At 46.0% G+C, this 15,438-nt stretch overlaps 1 protein-coding gene across 1 annotated transcript in view; it reads right to left on the reverse strand.

Moving 5' to 3' along the window:
- TACC2 (transforming acidic coiled-coil containing protein 2) overlaps positions 1–15,438 on the reverse strand; it is a 37,073-nt gene that overhangs the window by 7,585 nt on the left and 14,050 nt on the right. The window contains exons 7-9 of the mRNA XM_054382166.1: positions 6,785–6,928; positions 5,772–5,848; positions 915–958 (exon numbers count right to left, since the gene is read on the reverse strand). Of these exons, the coding sequence (XP_054238141.1) occupies positions 915–958; positions 5,772–5,848; positions 6,785–6,928 (265 nt within the window). The remainder of the gene's footprint in view (positions 1–914; positions 959–5,771; positions 5,849–6,784; positions 6,929–15,438) is intronic.

The following is a 15,438-nucleotide window of genomic DNA, read 5'->3' on the forward strand; positions in this document are numbered from 1 at the left end:
CTGCACAGTTGCTGTTCTACTTGAGCTTGTCCAGATGAGCTTGGTCCTGCTTTCTCATCAGCCACTGTGCTTCCTCTCCTGCTCTTCCCAGCAATTTTGGCCATAGAGAAGTCAAGACCCTGCTCAGCTGTCTGCCTACCTGGGAGACAGCTCAAGCTGCAGCAGCACAAGCCACTGGTGCTTTCTGTAGCCAAACTGAGTAAAAGAGCTTTCGAAATACTCTGAGGAGGCTTTAAAGTCACATCCCAGGGGTTGGACCTCCCATGCTGAGGCAGAACACGAGTCCTGCAACCTTTGGTTTTGAAATGCTGCCGCAGCTAGCACTTTTCATTTGTGGGGCATGCTATTCCCAAAGGTATTTTCTCTGTTCCCAAAGGTATTTTCTAATTACTGTGGGGCAAAACATGTCATAACTCAGACCTTGAAGGAGCAAATAGCTGGGGAGATGGATTGGCCACTCCTAATCTCTCAGATGGGATTGGAGTTAATCTAGGTTTTGGTCTCACCAATGCACTTAGCACAAATAATCCCTGTTGTTGAAAAGAGCTAAGTTTGGTATCTCCTGTTACACAGCTGGCAGTGGATGACTGAAGGGTTTTTAGGTCATTGGAAGTCTCTCCTGGAGACATCCATGAATTCTGGGCAAAGCATTTGAACACATTTGCCCAGGGACAGCTTGCTCTGCTGCAGAAGGAAAAGCCCTGACCTTTGTGTGTTCCCTTGACTGCCTCGGGGGTGCTTCTCACCGCAGCCTGGCAGCACACACTGATGTCCTGGGATGCATCCACAAGTGCCAGCAGCATCAGCAGATGTAGCTAGTGGCAAAATGAAGCCCACAGACTTTGACTATGTTTCTAGGCTCTCTCCAGAAAACCAGAGTGGAGAACAGCATCTCTCAGAGCAGGAACACCTACCTATCATCTGAGCAATCGTCTTCTCGTATTCCGAAACAATCTTCCTGTAAGAGGGGAAAAAGAAAGAAAAAAGAAAAGCTTTGGCAAACATCAGCACTGCCAATACTTACAGAGAATCATAGAATTGCCAAGGTTGGAAGAAACCTCAAAGATCATCCAGTTCCAACCCCCTGCCATGGGCAGGGACACCTCACACTACAGCAGGTTGCTTACAGCCACATCCAGCCTGGCTGCAAAAACCTCCAGGGATGAGGCTTCCACCACCTCCCTGGGCAACCTGTGCCAGTGTCTCACCACCCTCATGGGGAAGAGCTTCTTCCTAACATCCAATCTGAATCTGCCCTCCTCTAGTTTTGCTCCATTCCTCTAACCACTACTCAACACCCTAAAAAGTCCCCCCCCCACCCCGCCCCGCTTTCTTGTAGCCCTCTTCAGATCCTGGAAGGCCACAAAAAGGTCTCCTCAGAGCCTTCTCTTCTCCAGACTGAAATAAATAATGCTACTCAAGAACTGGGCTATGGAATTGTAAGAGAACTCCTTCACATTCATTTTTATGCTCCTTATTACCTGAGTAATAAACAAAAGGGACAGTTTAAACATTGCATCTGCCTTTTAATTCTCCATTAAAAATCAATGGGCAAAAGGATTACTTTCCACCACATTCTGTTATTTCAGACATGCCCAAAGCACATTCCCAACCCTGATTTAAATATAATCACATTGGCCTACTTCAAGAGTTACAAAGAGTCTGATTTTTCCATTACTTTCTCCCCCCTTCTCCATGTTTGTGTTTGCTTATTTTCAATGTCAAGGTAAAGTTATAATTGGTAGCAAGTAAACCTAACAGGAGTAGACCTGGCCCTCATCCAAAGTATATCTCACCTTCCACTCTCCCATGTGACTAAAGGATCTGTTAGCACTTAAGAGAACAAGACCAAAACATTCAATTATGCAGCACAAAATCCATCATCTCCCTATTTCCCAGACCAGGTTTGGAAACAGAAGTGGCAAAAATGTTACTTTGAGGACTATTTTATTTCATACACTCATGGCAGGCTTTGAATTGCCTTCTTGCAAAGAGGTTAGCCAAAATAAGCTGATTAAATGTGATTTAGAAAGATGATCCATCCATTCCCAGAGCCAAATAAAGCCAATAAAATGAGACTTGCTTGATCTGTGCTTTGAATCACGAGCCATGCAGGGCTGTCTACTAAAAACCAAATTACCCTACACTTCCTCTGAAGTGGATGTTCCCAGTAGCTGACTGGCATTTGAGCACATCTCTTCTGAAGTCTTAGCTCAATTTCACTTGCCCCACTGTAGAGAAGCCTGCTGCAGTTCATGAGGTTACAGAAAAGCTGTGGGAAAATCCTGAGACAAAAGTCAGCAAGGGAAAGGAGAAACTTGTAGAGCTCCCAATAACACAGCACCTCCAGCACTGCCTGTAGCAAACCTGAATCCCAGAGCCCAGAAACCCCTTAGAAGGCTACTGGCCCCAGAGATCAGCAGCATCTCACTTGCCCTGGTCCTGCTGGGCACTCAGCACAGCAGGGACTTTGCAACTGCACTTCCTGCTGAGATTGCTCCAGGATCAGGTAGAAACCATCTTTGGTACTGGGGCCAGAGCACAGCTCTGCTTTGCCTCCACTGGGGTCTGCTTGGATGCTGCTTTCCCTGCTCTCAGTCTGTTTTTTTTAATTGCTCTTTTTCTTCTTTTTTAACCATAATTGACACTTTTGAGAACAAAGATAACTGGAAGGATTTTCCCCTAGAAGGAAGGGATTGGTTTCATGTCCAAAGAAGATTAGCTCAAAAGCCTGCTGTAAGCAACAAGGACTTTAAAGTCCTGTCATGCATTTATAACACCAAGCACCATTTGGAAATTTTTATCATGCTAGAAAATGAAGCCAAGGACTGAGGGCAATGAACCCAACATGAAACACTGCTACAACACTACAGCTGCATCATGAGAGTTGGCAGCAAAATGAAACAGTATTCTCTCTTTCCCATTTTGACCAGCCTAGGGCAGCTGGTGGAGGGTGCACATCCTCTGCAGTATCCACACCCAGCCTTGTGCAGCACGGGGCAGCTCTTCAGCAGGAGTGGACACTGCAGTGGCACATGGATTTGAGGAATGAAAGTCAAGGTGGTCAAGTGGAATCTTGTTGCAGATCCATGCCAAAGGCCTCCCTCCAGTGAAGCAGCCTAAATTACAGTCACTATGGCTGGGGAAGCAAAGGATGCTGGCCACAGCGTTCCGCTCTCTGATGGCAGATCTTAACCCTGGCTGGATGTGCTCCATAGGCTTACTCTTGCTATTTTAGACATCCAGTCTACTTACTGACTTCCTGCAACTTCCTAAGTCATGAAACCACCAAAATCCACAACCACAACGGATCTCAGAGGTCATCTGCTTGACTTGCCTTACTGAGGCATAATGAGACCTCTGAATAACCACAGTTAAATGTTCTTGCATGCCTCTGGTGGTACCCTTGGATTATGGTATGGCCCACCCTGGTTTAACTCTCTGACAGTTATCATGTTATTACAACCTCTCCTTTTGGCTCCTGGTCTCTGGATTGGAATTTCTTCCAGTTTGACATTTTTCTGGGAGCTTAGCTGAGCTCAGGGCATTCCAGTTAGAGTATGCAGGACTTGAGTGCAGGAGCATTGCTTCTCCTGCTGTGGAAATGTGATGCCTTTGTGTTTGCAACTCTAGATAATCCCTTCACTCCTTACTTATCACTACTACCTAATAACTGCATCTCTAATTTGTCACACAGAGACTGTTCCACCATTTAATCTTCCAAGAGAAACCTTTCTTTGTGCACACATGCATATTCTATCATTTTGTGACAATTTTAGTCAGTTTTTTTTTTTCACCCATGTGTTCTAGAGATATGCCTGTGGGAAATCTGGCTTGCAGAACCACAGAATGGTGGGAGTTGGAAGGGAACTCCAGAGACCCTCTAGTCTAGGTTTGCCTGGATCAGACTGCACAGGAATGTGTCCAGGCACACAGCAAATTGCTGTGAGGAAGATCAAGGTACAGATCTGCAGTGTGGCAGCTGCTCTGTGTCACCCCCTGCTCTTTCACTGAAGAATAAGAACCTCTATCAGCACAGCCAGCTGACACTGCAGCCAGGCAGCTTCCAGAGAGCAGGCCAAGAGCTGCACTCCAGTGTGTGCTGACTGCTCACACATTCCTCACACAATCCCTCTTTTTGTTCATTCCTTGTTTTGCTTCCTCACTTTGCTAGCAGCAGCCCCTTTCTGTTTTGCTTCATTATGCACTTGAGGGTTATGCCAGGGTTTTATTTCCTTCTCCAAGCAGAGCACAAAAGAGGTGAGAGAAGGGAGCTGGGGGCTGGGAGGTGGTTTTCAGACAGCCATCAAGTGGCTGCCCTTGCCTTTTGCAGAACCTTCTCTTCAGAGGCTTTGGCTCCAAGCCCTGTGCTGCCGACTCAGATCTGCCATGTGCTGCTCCTGGCATCCCTGCTGGTATATGCTGAGTTCTCACCACAATTCCCTCTCACCCTTACTCCCTAAGTACAGTTTCCTGGATGTTAAGGAGGGAGTGCATATGTAGGTCACCATGAGACACAGCTCACTGGCTTCAGCTTTAACCACCAGGATGTGTCATTTTGGGAAGAAGCTGCTGCTAGAACAGGAGGGGGTTTGAAGAAAAGTCAGTCTGAGAAGCAGCTGTGGAAACTACTCCTTAAAAGGAGGATGCTAAAATAATCTGAGTTTCCTTTTATTTACGAGCTGAAGGAGGGGAAATGGTTATCCTGCTTGTTGAAAGACACAAAATAAAAGGCTTTAAAGACTCCATGAAACGTTTCTGTACATTCCCTTTCGCAACTGATGACTTTCTCAGGTTGAGCTCACTGGTATGACATCCAAGCACTGTTAAAAAAGAGAGGCTGAAACTTTCAACTGACTAAGTGGGAAGCAACAGTGATCCTTGGAGCAACACCCCTCACCTCATCTGCTACAGTGGGTTTGTTGCAAAGTGGCAGGACTTGGGCTGGGAAGGAATCTCCAATCAGCCACATCCCAGAGTTCAGATATTTAATGTAATAGAGAGGTTTGCAAGGAGAAATCGAATGGAACAGATACAACCTAGAATAAACCAAAAAGCTCAGGGTCCTTCTCTCAGCTTTCAAACAGAGTAAGGAAATCCAGGGAAACTAACTGGGGCTTAACTCAAATCCACACTGGTGTGTGCAGTCATGAAAAAATCAGCTCACTTCAAAGAAAAGGGTGCAGAGTCTTCCTGAGAGCCAGAGTGGTTCCTCTGCAGGAAAGCTTTTTCTGCTGGCTGCTGGGCTTCTGTTTTCTACTGTTAAAGAAACTTTTTTACAATATTGTGGAGGAGGGAGCCTGTGCTACTCATCCCTATCTCCAAATCTGCACATGCTTTCTTCTGTTGCAGAACTATTTGTGGAGGGTGCCTTTTGACTCAACACATGCACATCCCTGCCAGCTCTGCAGCAGAGTCATTCAGCCAGGAAACAGAACCACCACCACCACACAGTCCATGTCACAATTCACAGCACAGGCTGGAGGAAATGCTGCCCTAACACTGACCCAGATTAAACCTTCTCTGATCTCAGTATTCTGAAGATGCAAATGAGATGAGTAACACAGAAGTGCTCAATGATTCCCCCGAACAGGTAATCCTGTTTGCTCCATCCAGAGTCAAGACAAAGCACCAGTCTGGGATCAATCCAAAGCCTGTAGCTACAAATAATACAATAAATTCAGCTAACCAAACCATGGCACTCTGTGCACTATCCACAGGCTGAAATGAGACACTCCGTCAGTGTAATTAGTGACAAGGTAAGAACTCACCTCATTTCCATCACTTCTCTTCTGCTTTCTTCATATTTCTCTTTCCACTCAGATACTTCTCTTTCCTTGGCCACAATCTGAAGAAAAGAAAGCAGAGGGAAAAAAAAAAACCCAAACCAGTAAAACCAAGTGAAGAGGAACTCCATTGAAGAGGAAATTAAATAACTGTACAATAATTGACTTAATATCCAATCCTAATTAACAGAGGTATAGTTTTCAGGTGCATAATAGGTTCTAACATAAGCATCCCTCAGTGATTTTTTTTCTTTTTCAGACTGCAGAAGTGTGGATGTGAAATCACTCTCAGGTTTGGGAAAACTAGCTTAGGAAAGTAGATGTAATGTTCTTGTTCCCTCTTTCATTCCTGATTATAGCAAAGAGACTTCTCACTAAGCACTGTGTTAGACTGCACTGGGTCTGATCCGGCCAGGTGCCAAACCTGAAAGACTTCTGTACATGGCTTTGAACCATGGTCTCCTGGTTTGTCCTCTAAGGGGTTCTACAGCTTCTGCATAGCTATTTAGGGGCTGACTATCCACAGAACATCACACCCAAGGGGTTGGGGGCTCTGCTCCTTTAGTTCACACAATTTATCATCGAGGTTCAAATCCTGTGTCATTAGCATGCACCTTCATTGGGGTTTGCTTCATTACTGGCCAGACTAATCTTACCTGTAGCTTTGCACATAGATCATTTTACTCACTCCCACTGCTGGCACCTCACAATTTTTGTATAATTGCATAGCAACATCAAGGTGCACAGAGCACACCTGAGGTTAAAACCAGTAAGGATTTCTTTTGATCTGATGTCTCCTTTCCACTTTTGTCCAACAAAGCCAAACTCACAGCACAGTGCCTTTAGCTTCGGCAGCCTCTAGTGCAGCTCTAGCGTGGCTGAGGATGGTTCCAAGAACAGAAGCAGCATCCATAATATGAATCGTTTGGGAGAAAGACAGGAAAGAAAGAAACCACAAGGGGCATGTGCTTCCTTTTACAGATTCTGAAGAAAATTACCTCTGCTCTGGCAAGTCGTAGTGCAGAGTCTAAGTCTTGCTGGGGGTAGAGGAGGCTGGCAGTGCTGTCTGCGTCCGAGGTGCCGATGCGGGAGTACAGTGCACTTTTAGAGATGGACACATCTGCTGGGATGGCAGGCTCCCTCTGGGGGGAGGGCGGGTTAAACACAAACAAATGAACCATTAGAAACTTTCACTTCCTAGGGTTCCTGAGCCTAGTGCTAGGCACCAGCATCCTGACCTACGACTAGAATTCTGTCGACTACTACGTTGTAACAATGACAAGGAAATTTGAATTTGAATCATCAAATATATACTTAAGAGCCACAGCAAGAGCCAAGAGAGCCATATTAGCCTCACAGAGAGAAAATCAAGACAGCACTTCACCATCAGTATTTTCATGTTCTGTACCAGAAAATTCACTACTTCCTGATGCAGAGATTTCATCAGAATGTTCAGAGAAATACACATCGGCAGAGGGAATAAAAACTAAAGGCAGAGAGCTGGGGTCAAGGGCAATTCTGCCTCCATAAAAACAGCTCAAGAAACCAGAAGCAAGAGGACAGCTTAGTTTCTCAGGACTGGCCTGTCAATGTACTGTATCTATCTATGTGGCGTGTCACACAAAGTGTGACTACACAAAGTGACTACACTGGGAGTTAGCATGCAATTAGTAAGTTACAGGTCAGCAGCCCAGATTAAGGTGGGAGGAGAGCAGTAGGTGAGATGAGGAAAAGAGCAAACCAGAGGGTATGTGACCCTGAGAGGCACAGGATGGCTGGCAAATCACTCTCAATGCAAACAATCCAAGTTAAAGCATGTTCAAACCAAGGAGATTATAAAAGACTAGGAAAGATTATTAGGTAGATACTAAGCAAAAAATCCCAAAAACCAACCAACCAAACAAACAAAAAAACCCCAAACCCCAACAAAAACCAACCACTCTTTTTCTTTCTCTTTTTTTCCTTCCATGAATTCCTTCCAGCAAAAGGAGTTTCATAGGAAAGAACTTGTGTCTGAGGATGGCTGAAACTCCTTGAATTTCTGTGAGCTGAGAATCACAGAATCATTCAGGTTGGAAAAGAGCCTCAGGATCACCAAGTCCAACCCAGAACCATACTCTACAAGGCTCACCCTAAACCACATCCAAACCACCTATAAACACATAAAGGCTTGGTGACTCCACCACCTCTCTGGGCAGCACATTCCAATGCCTGACTACTCTTGCCCTGAAAAAATGTTTCCTAATATCCAGTCTAAAGAAGGTACTCCACACAGCACAGAACACCCAAACACTGACAGAAAGGAGGACACAAATTCCCAGCAATCCCTCTCCTGCTGCATATGGATGCACACAGAATCATAGACCTGTCAGGGTTGGAAGGGATCTCAAGGATCAGCCCGTTCCAACCCCCCTGCCATGGGCAGGGACACCTCACACTACAGCAGGTTGCTCACAGCCACATCCAGCCTGGCTGCAAAAACCTCCAGGGATGAGGCTTCCACCACCTCCCTGGGCAACCTGTGCCAGTGTCTCACCACCCTCATGGGGAAGAATTTCTTCCTCACATCCAATCTGAATCTCCCCATTTCTAGTTTTGCTCCATTCCCCCCAATCCTATCAGTCCCTGACACCCTAAACATTCCCTCCCCAGCTTTCCTGTAGGCCCCCTTCAGATACTAAGCCAGTGCCAAAAGTGCCTTTTCAAATACAGGATGGTTTTATTCACTTTTAATTTAACCTGCAGATTCAGCAGCAGAGTATTTGAGGGGGCTCTCACAGTGACTAAACCTGTCTCTGTGATGATGCCACATGTTGCTACAGAGAGGCTGGGCCATGGCCAGCTTGTGCAGGTGGGGAGGGAAGTTAGGTTGATCAATGCCTGTTTCCACCCACTGCTGGAAGTGGATTTTCACACAGAGCTTTTCTGGCATGGCACTTCCTTGCTGCTGGAAAGGGGACAATACTTTATACCTTCATGTATAAATCAATACACTCTGCTCCTGCAAGTTTACTAATGGAGGACCTTAGCCTTTAGGCTTTATCTGCAGTAATTAAGAGTAGTAAGCTATTATTTTTCTCATGAGGTTTTACAAAACAAAAAAAAGAAAGAAAAAGATTCTGTTTTAGTGTAAGGGTTGGGGTTTTTTGAGTTGGTTTTGGCTTTTTAGAAAAAAAACACTAAATTAGCAGAGTCATTCTGCTACTTGAAACACTGCAATCTGAAAGGGAGAAGACATCTGAAGGAAGGTTCAGTTCTCCTGTCACAATGTGCACACAAATAGACCTCCTTCATTTCAACACCACACACTCTTATTTCTACCCAGTTAAAAGAAATCTTGCCAGGTGCTATGTCATAAATCATTCACTTGCTCACAGTTCTCCTTGCATAGCCTAAAATGGTAGAAAGGATCCAAATCCACTGATAACTTTGTCCTGAGTTCTCCCATCACACCTCAATGAAGAAGCTACAGCACAAAAATTACATCACTGGAGGTCACACATGGCTAGGCAGGAAGGTCAGGGACCTGATGTGCCACAAGAATGCTCAGGGGGTTGGAGCATCTCTGCCATGAGGACAGGCTGAGGGAGCTCGTGGTGTTCAGCCTGAAAAACAGAAGGCTCCAGGGAGACCTAAGAGCAGCCTGACAGTACCTGAAGGGGCTACAAGAAGGATGGAGAGAGACTGTTTGCAGAGGTCTGCAGTGACAGCACCAGGGGCAATGGCTTCAAACTAGAGCAGAGCAGATTTAGATTGGATGTTAGGAACAAGTTCTTTACTGTGAGGGTGGTGGAACAGGTTGCCCAGGGAGGTGGATGGGGCCCCATCCCTGGAGATATTCAGTCAGGCTGAACAGGGCTCTGGGCAACCTGATCTAGTTGAGGATGTCCCTGCTGACTGCAGAGGGGTTGGACTGGGTGACCTTTGGAGGTCCCTTCCAACCCAGACCATTCTATGATTCTATGTTCTGGATATCACATCTGCAGACAACATGAAGAAACTTGGCCAGCAGCATTAAAAGGCTGGGTGAGAAAACTTAAGTAGAGCAAGAATAAGCTAAGCAGTACTTTAAAAGCTACCTTCTGCATCTTTCTTTTTGTAAGAGACTCTCACTAATTTGCTCTGTGTCTTTTATTCATTTTTAAATAGCAGTGACTTATTACTTCTAATGTTTTTGGCCATCCCTTCTCTGTTTTGCTACATTATGCCATGAACACACAAAACCATGATAAATTCCAATGTAGTTAAGGAAAAGCCACTTCAAATCCAACGGAACTTCCTAATTGAGTAAAAAGCACCAGAAGATCAATCAGTAGCCTGTATCTTTGAAAGTATCTGCCAATACACAGCAAACTATGCAGGCAAAAGCACATCTGGGCATCTGGGACACCAGCTCAGACAGCTCTGGAAATGCAGAAACACAAACCCACATGGTGCTGCTCACAGGCCTGAGTGAAGGTAAGACAGTCTCCATTAAAGAACAAAACTGCTGGCTTAACTCTGTATCTCAGCTTCAAAAAACCACAGACACAAGACAGTAAGGAGAGATAAAAAAGGAGCCATTAGATCATCAAAGCTGTCCTCAAAACAAAGGCCATCCTGGAGATCAATCTCTTCAACTGTATCAGATTTCAAAAGCCTCCTGCAGCTTAATTTGCTGGAACTTGTAAAGGGATTGCTGGAAAATATTAATTGTGACAAAAGAAGCACAAATTTCCTCAAGCTCACATAAAAGTGTGCCAAAGTAACTGCCAAGATGATGAAATATTAAAGAAAAGAGAATCCAAAGCATTTACCACATTCTTCTGTGTACTTTTTTGATAGTGATCAACATCTCATAGAATACAATCATAGAATTGTCAGGGCTGGAAGGGACATCAAGGATCATCCAGTTCCAACCCCCCTGCCATGGCCAGGGACACCTCACACTACAGCAGGTTGCTCACAGCCACATCCAGCCTGGCTGCAAAAACCTCCAGGGATGAGGCTTCCACCACCTCCCTGGGCAACCTGTGCCAGTGTCTCACCACCCTCATGGGGAAGAATTTCTTCCTAACATCCAATCTAAATCTACTCATTTCTAGTTTTGCTCCATCCCCCCCCAATCCTATCACTACCTGCCACCCTAAAAAGTCCCTCCCCAGCTTTCTTGTAGCCCCCTTTCAGATAGTGGAAGGCCACAATAAGGTCTCCTCAGAGCCTTCTCCTCTCACTAATGTAGTTATGTTTTCTCTAGTTCTCTCTTGCATTTGAGTAAACTGTGCAAAAGAATACTATTAATGACATGCAAACCAACTTAACATTTCCAAAGATGATCATCAAAGCTCCTGGAATTTAATCACTGAGCAGAAATGCTTGCAGCAGTGATCTGACTGCTACGGCTATAACTCTGGAAACACTTCACCCAAGTTGGCACTTTGGTGGCAAAAACCAGGAGAAGTCCCCATGCTTTGACTTCAAAAGCCAATTTCACACAGCTCCAGACTGGTGCTGCCTCTAAACATTCCTACCTTGAGAAAATAAAACAAGTTGACCAAGGGGACGATGGCGTTGCCCAAAATAACTCTGTTGATTTCAGCTCAGTGCCTAATTGCTGAGAAGGTAAGGAGTTAATTGGTGGTAATAACAAGCATAGGGATTTGTAAGTCACTGAATCTCAGAGTAAGCTTAAGGCCTGCAGAGGAATTACTATGAAATGTAGGTCACTGCAATCTTAGTGTAAATATTTGAGAGCCCAACGCATTTGCTCATCTCTTGCCAGCGTCTTTCCCAGCAAGCAGACACCTGACCAGAAAGGGAATAAACATTGATTAACCAGCTGCAGCTGTCTTGCTTCAAGAAGGTCAAGGTGAAAGAAAATAGGGAATGACACTGAAAAGAAAATGAAACCCAGTTTTATTCTACTGTTTAGAGGAATATGCCTTTAGTCCTGCTGAAAGTCAGCAAACACTCCTGTAGTGCATGGGTGCCTATCAAATGACCTGTTCTAATTAACTGATGTGTGTGCAGACAGGCTGAGACAAAACAAGACCTCCTTCTGCTTGCAAGTACATTGGAAACCAAGTAAAATCCAACAGTAAATTCTCTGCTTGTGATGTTTGACTAGAGAAAAAAACCCCAATGCTGTTCCTGTCTGAAGGAAATATTTCTGCTCCATGACCACCAGAGTTTCCCAAATCATGATGCACTCATCCTATTTCATAAAATCACAGAATCATGGAACCACAGAATGGTCTGGGTTGGAAGGGACCTCCAAAGCTCATCCAGTCCAACCTCCTCTGCAGCAGGCAGGGACATCCCCAACTAGATCAGGTTGATCGTGGGCATTGCTGCCGATGCCTTTCGCTTTTCAGATTCTCTCCTTTCCTTGGACCTTCTTTCAACATCCAGCCCCACAGCACCCCAGCATCTGCAGGGTGGTGGACACAAACCCTGTCAGCTTTCTGTTCAAGTTGCACCTATAAAAATTTGCCACAGAACACCCCAATGGAGACTGTTTACTAGAGAAGTGCTAACTCATCTCAGTGCTGGAAGGCAATGTCAAAGATGACCAGTCCTGTTGATGCCTGGGACAAGAAGTTTGGGAGTGGCCCAAGAACCTTCCTCTCTCTGAGAAGAAGCTACACCTCCTTATTCTCAGCACTAGCAGCAAATGCTTCTATTTGATCTTCATTTCAGGTGACCCAAGTGACCCTCACAAGCACTGGTGGCTTTATTTAGCAGCCTGTGTTGCACATTCTGCAGTGGTTTAGCAAATGTTAAATGTAATGACAGAACATCAAGAAAAGAACCAAGGCCAGTCAAGCTGAAGGGAACTCTGCCAGTTAGCATCCAAATTCAAGCCACTGCAGCCTTCTGGTGGATCCTATTATGCTTAATCCTGGCCATCAGTCACTGTAGGTCACCAGAGTTGTCATCAAGGCTAATTTAACAGCACAACCTCCCACTGCAACGGTGAAGTCATGCAAGGACAGAAGTCCATCCTAGCCTGATGTGACACCCACGGTACTGAGCTAAAAGCATTGTCATGACTGAACCACCAGGGTGCTTGCTCACTCCCAAAATGTTACCAATTCTCTACCAGAGGGCGGAGTTGTGTTTATTTCTCTCTGCTCATCTCTGCTGGTCAGTTTTGCTATCTTTGTTACACAGATCAGCAGCATTTTCTGACAAACAGAACCCATTCCCCTTTCTAAGGAGCTCAGTAACTTGTTCCAGATGAAAACAAATGCTGTGAATATGTTAAAAAGCATCTTTAAAGCACAACTCCACATAATCAAACACACACTGTAACATTTCTGCAGCTCAGGACCTTCCCTGGGCAACACACAAGAATTCACAAGCATCTGAAGCTCTTCTCTTCAGCCTAAAATAGAACCACTTGGTAGCTTCTAAACTGCTGCTTAGTAGCAAAAGTGCAGATGTCTAACAGAGGGTTTTGTGCAACATGTGAAGAGCATCAAGGTATTGTTATGTGTTTCATCTTGAGTGTCTCCTGCTGCTGGAGAGCCTGGCTGCTGTGTGTTCCAGCAACGTGCTGGGGGGGCAAGGAGGGAGAGGAGCAGGGGCAAGGAGGGAGAGGAGGGGGGGCAAGGAAGAGAGGAGGGGGGGCAAGGAGGGAGAGGGGGGGGGCAAGGAGGGAGAGGAGGGGGGGCAAGGAAGAGAGGAGGGGGGGCAAGGAGGGGGGGCAAGGAGGGAGAGGAGGGGGGGCAAGGAAGAGAGGAGGGGGGGCAAGGAAGAGAGGAGGGGGGACAAGGGGGGGCAAGGAGGGAGAGGAGGGGGGCAAGGAAGAGAGGAGGAGGGGCAAGGAGGGAGAGGAGGGGGGGCAAGGAGGGAGAGGAGGGGGGCAAGGAGGGAGGGGGGCAAGGAGGGAGAGGGGCAAGGAGGGAGAGGAGGGGGGGCAAGGAAGAGGGGGGGGGCAAGGAGGGAGAGGAGCAGGGGCAAGGAAGGGGGGGGCAAGGAGGGAGAGGAGGGCGGGCAAGGAGGAGAGGGGACAAGGAGGGAGAGGAGGGGGGACAAGGAGGGAGAGGAGGGGGGGCAAGGAGGGAGAGGACAGGGGACAAGGTGGGGCAAGGAGGGAGAGGACAGGGGACAAGGAGGGAGAGGAGGGAGGGGCAAGGAGGCAGAGGGGATCTGACATGTCTCTCTTCTGACAGAGCAATAGAGGACAGGAACATTGTGACACATAGGAAAATCCTTCTTTTTTTCCTCCCTCGTTTTTCCTGTCCCTAATGAGAAGTCTAAGCTTGGTTTCTAAGGCAGACAAGGACAAGCTTTTCCTGTTTAAACGGAGGATTACAGCCACATATGTCAATAAAACACCCAGAAATCTGCAGGGACTGAGTGTCCTTTGGTAAAGATGGAAGCAGTTGGTTCGTGGGCTATTTGCAGTAAGTGAAATCAATCAGATAGGATCATCACATTTTTCACAAAAGTACAGTTAATCTGAAATAAATAAACAAACCCCTTTCCTTTTAGGAACTGATCTTTAAAGCACCAAGAAATTCTACTCTATGAGTGAGATGTGGCTGTGATGGAATTAACTCAGGATGATATAGGATGGGGCAAAAGACTCCCCACTGAGTTATTAATGGATAGTGTAAGACAAGAAAGGTCACTGGAGGAGGCCATGTCAGAAGCACATTCTTCTCATGTGCAACAAGATGACTCTCTCATCTCAGCAGCATCCCATCCAGCTAGCAGCACCTCCCAAGGAAGCCACTTACACATCTGGTTTAGAGACTCACACAATCATTTTGGTTGGAAATGACCTTTCAGATCACATCCAGCTGTTAACTCAGTCCTGTCAGGTCACCACCAAGCCATGTTCCTCAGCACCACATCTGCCTGGCTTTTAAATTCTTCCACAGATTGGGACTCCACCACTTCCGGGGCAGCCTGTTCTAGTGCTACACAAACTTCTGCAGTGAAGAAGTTCTTCCTAATGTCCAACCTAAACCTCCCCTGGTGCCACTCTTTTTCTTAGAAGTACCAGAAGGGCAGCACACACAGGTTGTGCAAAGGGCTGACCACCAAACTCAGCACATCAAAAGCAAACTTTTCCATCCTGTTCCGAACACACGGTGAGGACCACGTGCATCCCAGTGCAAAGCACCACCCTGAGGTGCAGCCAGCCTGTGCAACTTGGAAAGTAGCAATAGATAAAAAAAGGTTTAGATCTTCATGAATAAAGGACACACTGTGTTGGGAAGCCTTTTCTTTTCTTGGGAGCCCTACAAAACCTCTGGAATCACAGAAATACTCAGGTTGGAAAAGACCCTCGGGATCACCAAGTCCAACCCAGAACCCTACTCTACAAGGCTCACCCCTAAAAACGACGTCCCCAAGCACCACATCCAAACCACCTTTAAACACATCCAGGCTTGGTGACTCCACCAAGCAGCACATTGCAATCCCTGACCATTCTTGCTGGGAAAATGTTTTTCCTAATCTCCAGTCCTGCAGTGCCTTTCTTCAGATGCCTGAAGGTAGGGTTGATTGAATTTCTCACTTCCAAACTAGAAGGTCCAAGGTATCTTATTTCAAGCTAAAAATACCAGCTAAAGGCAGAATATCCCCAGGGTCAACATCTATAGCACCTTTATAAGAAATAGGTTTAGTATTGTTTTGCCATCAAACATTTTAGGACAAC

This window comes from Indicator indicator, chromosome 7 (assembly GCF_027791375.1).
Source record: "Indicator indicator isolate 239-I01 chromosome 7, UM_Iind_1.1, whole genome shotgun sequence".
In the NCBI taxonomy this organism is placed as follows: Eukaryota; Metazoa; Chordata; class Aves; order Piciformes; family Indicatoridae; genus Indicator; species Indicator indicator.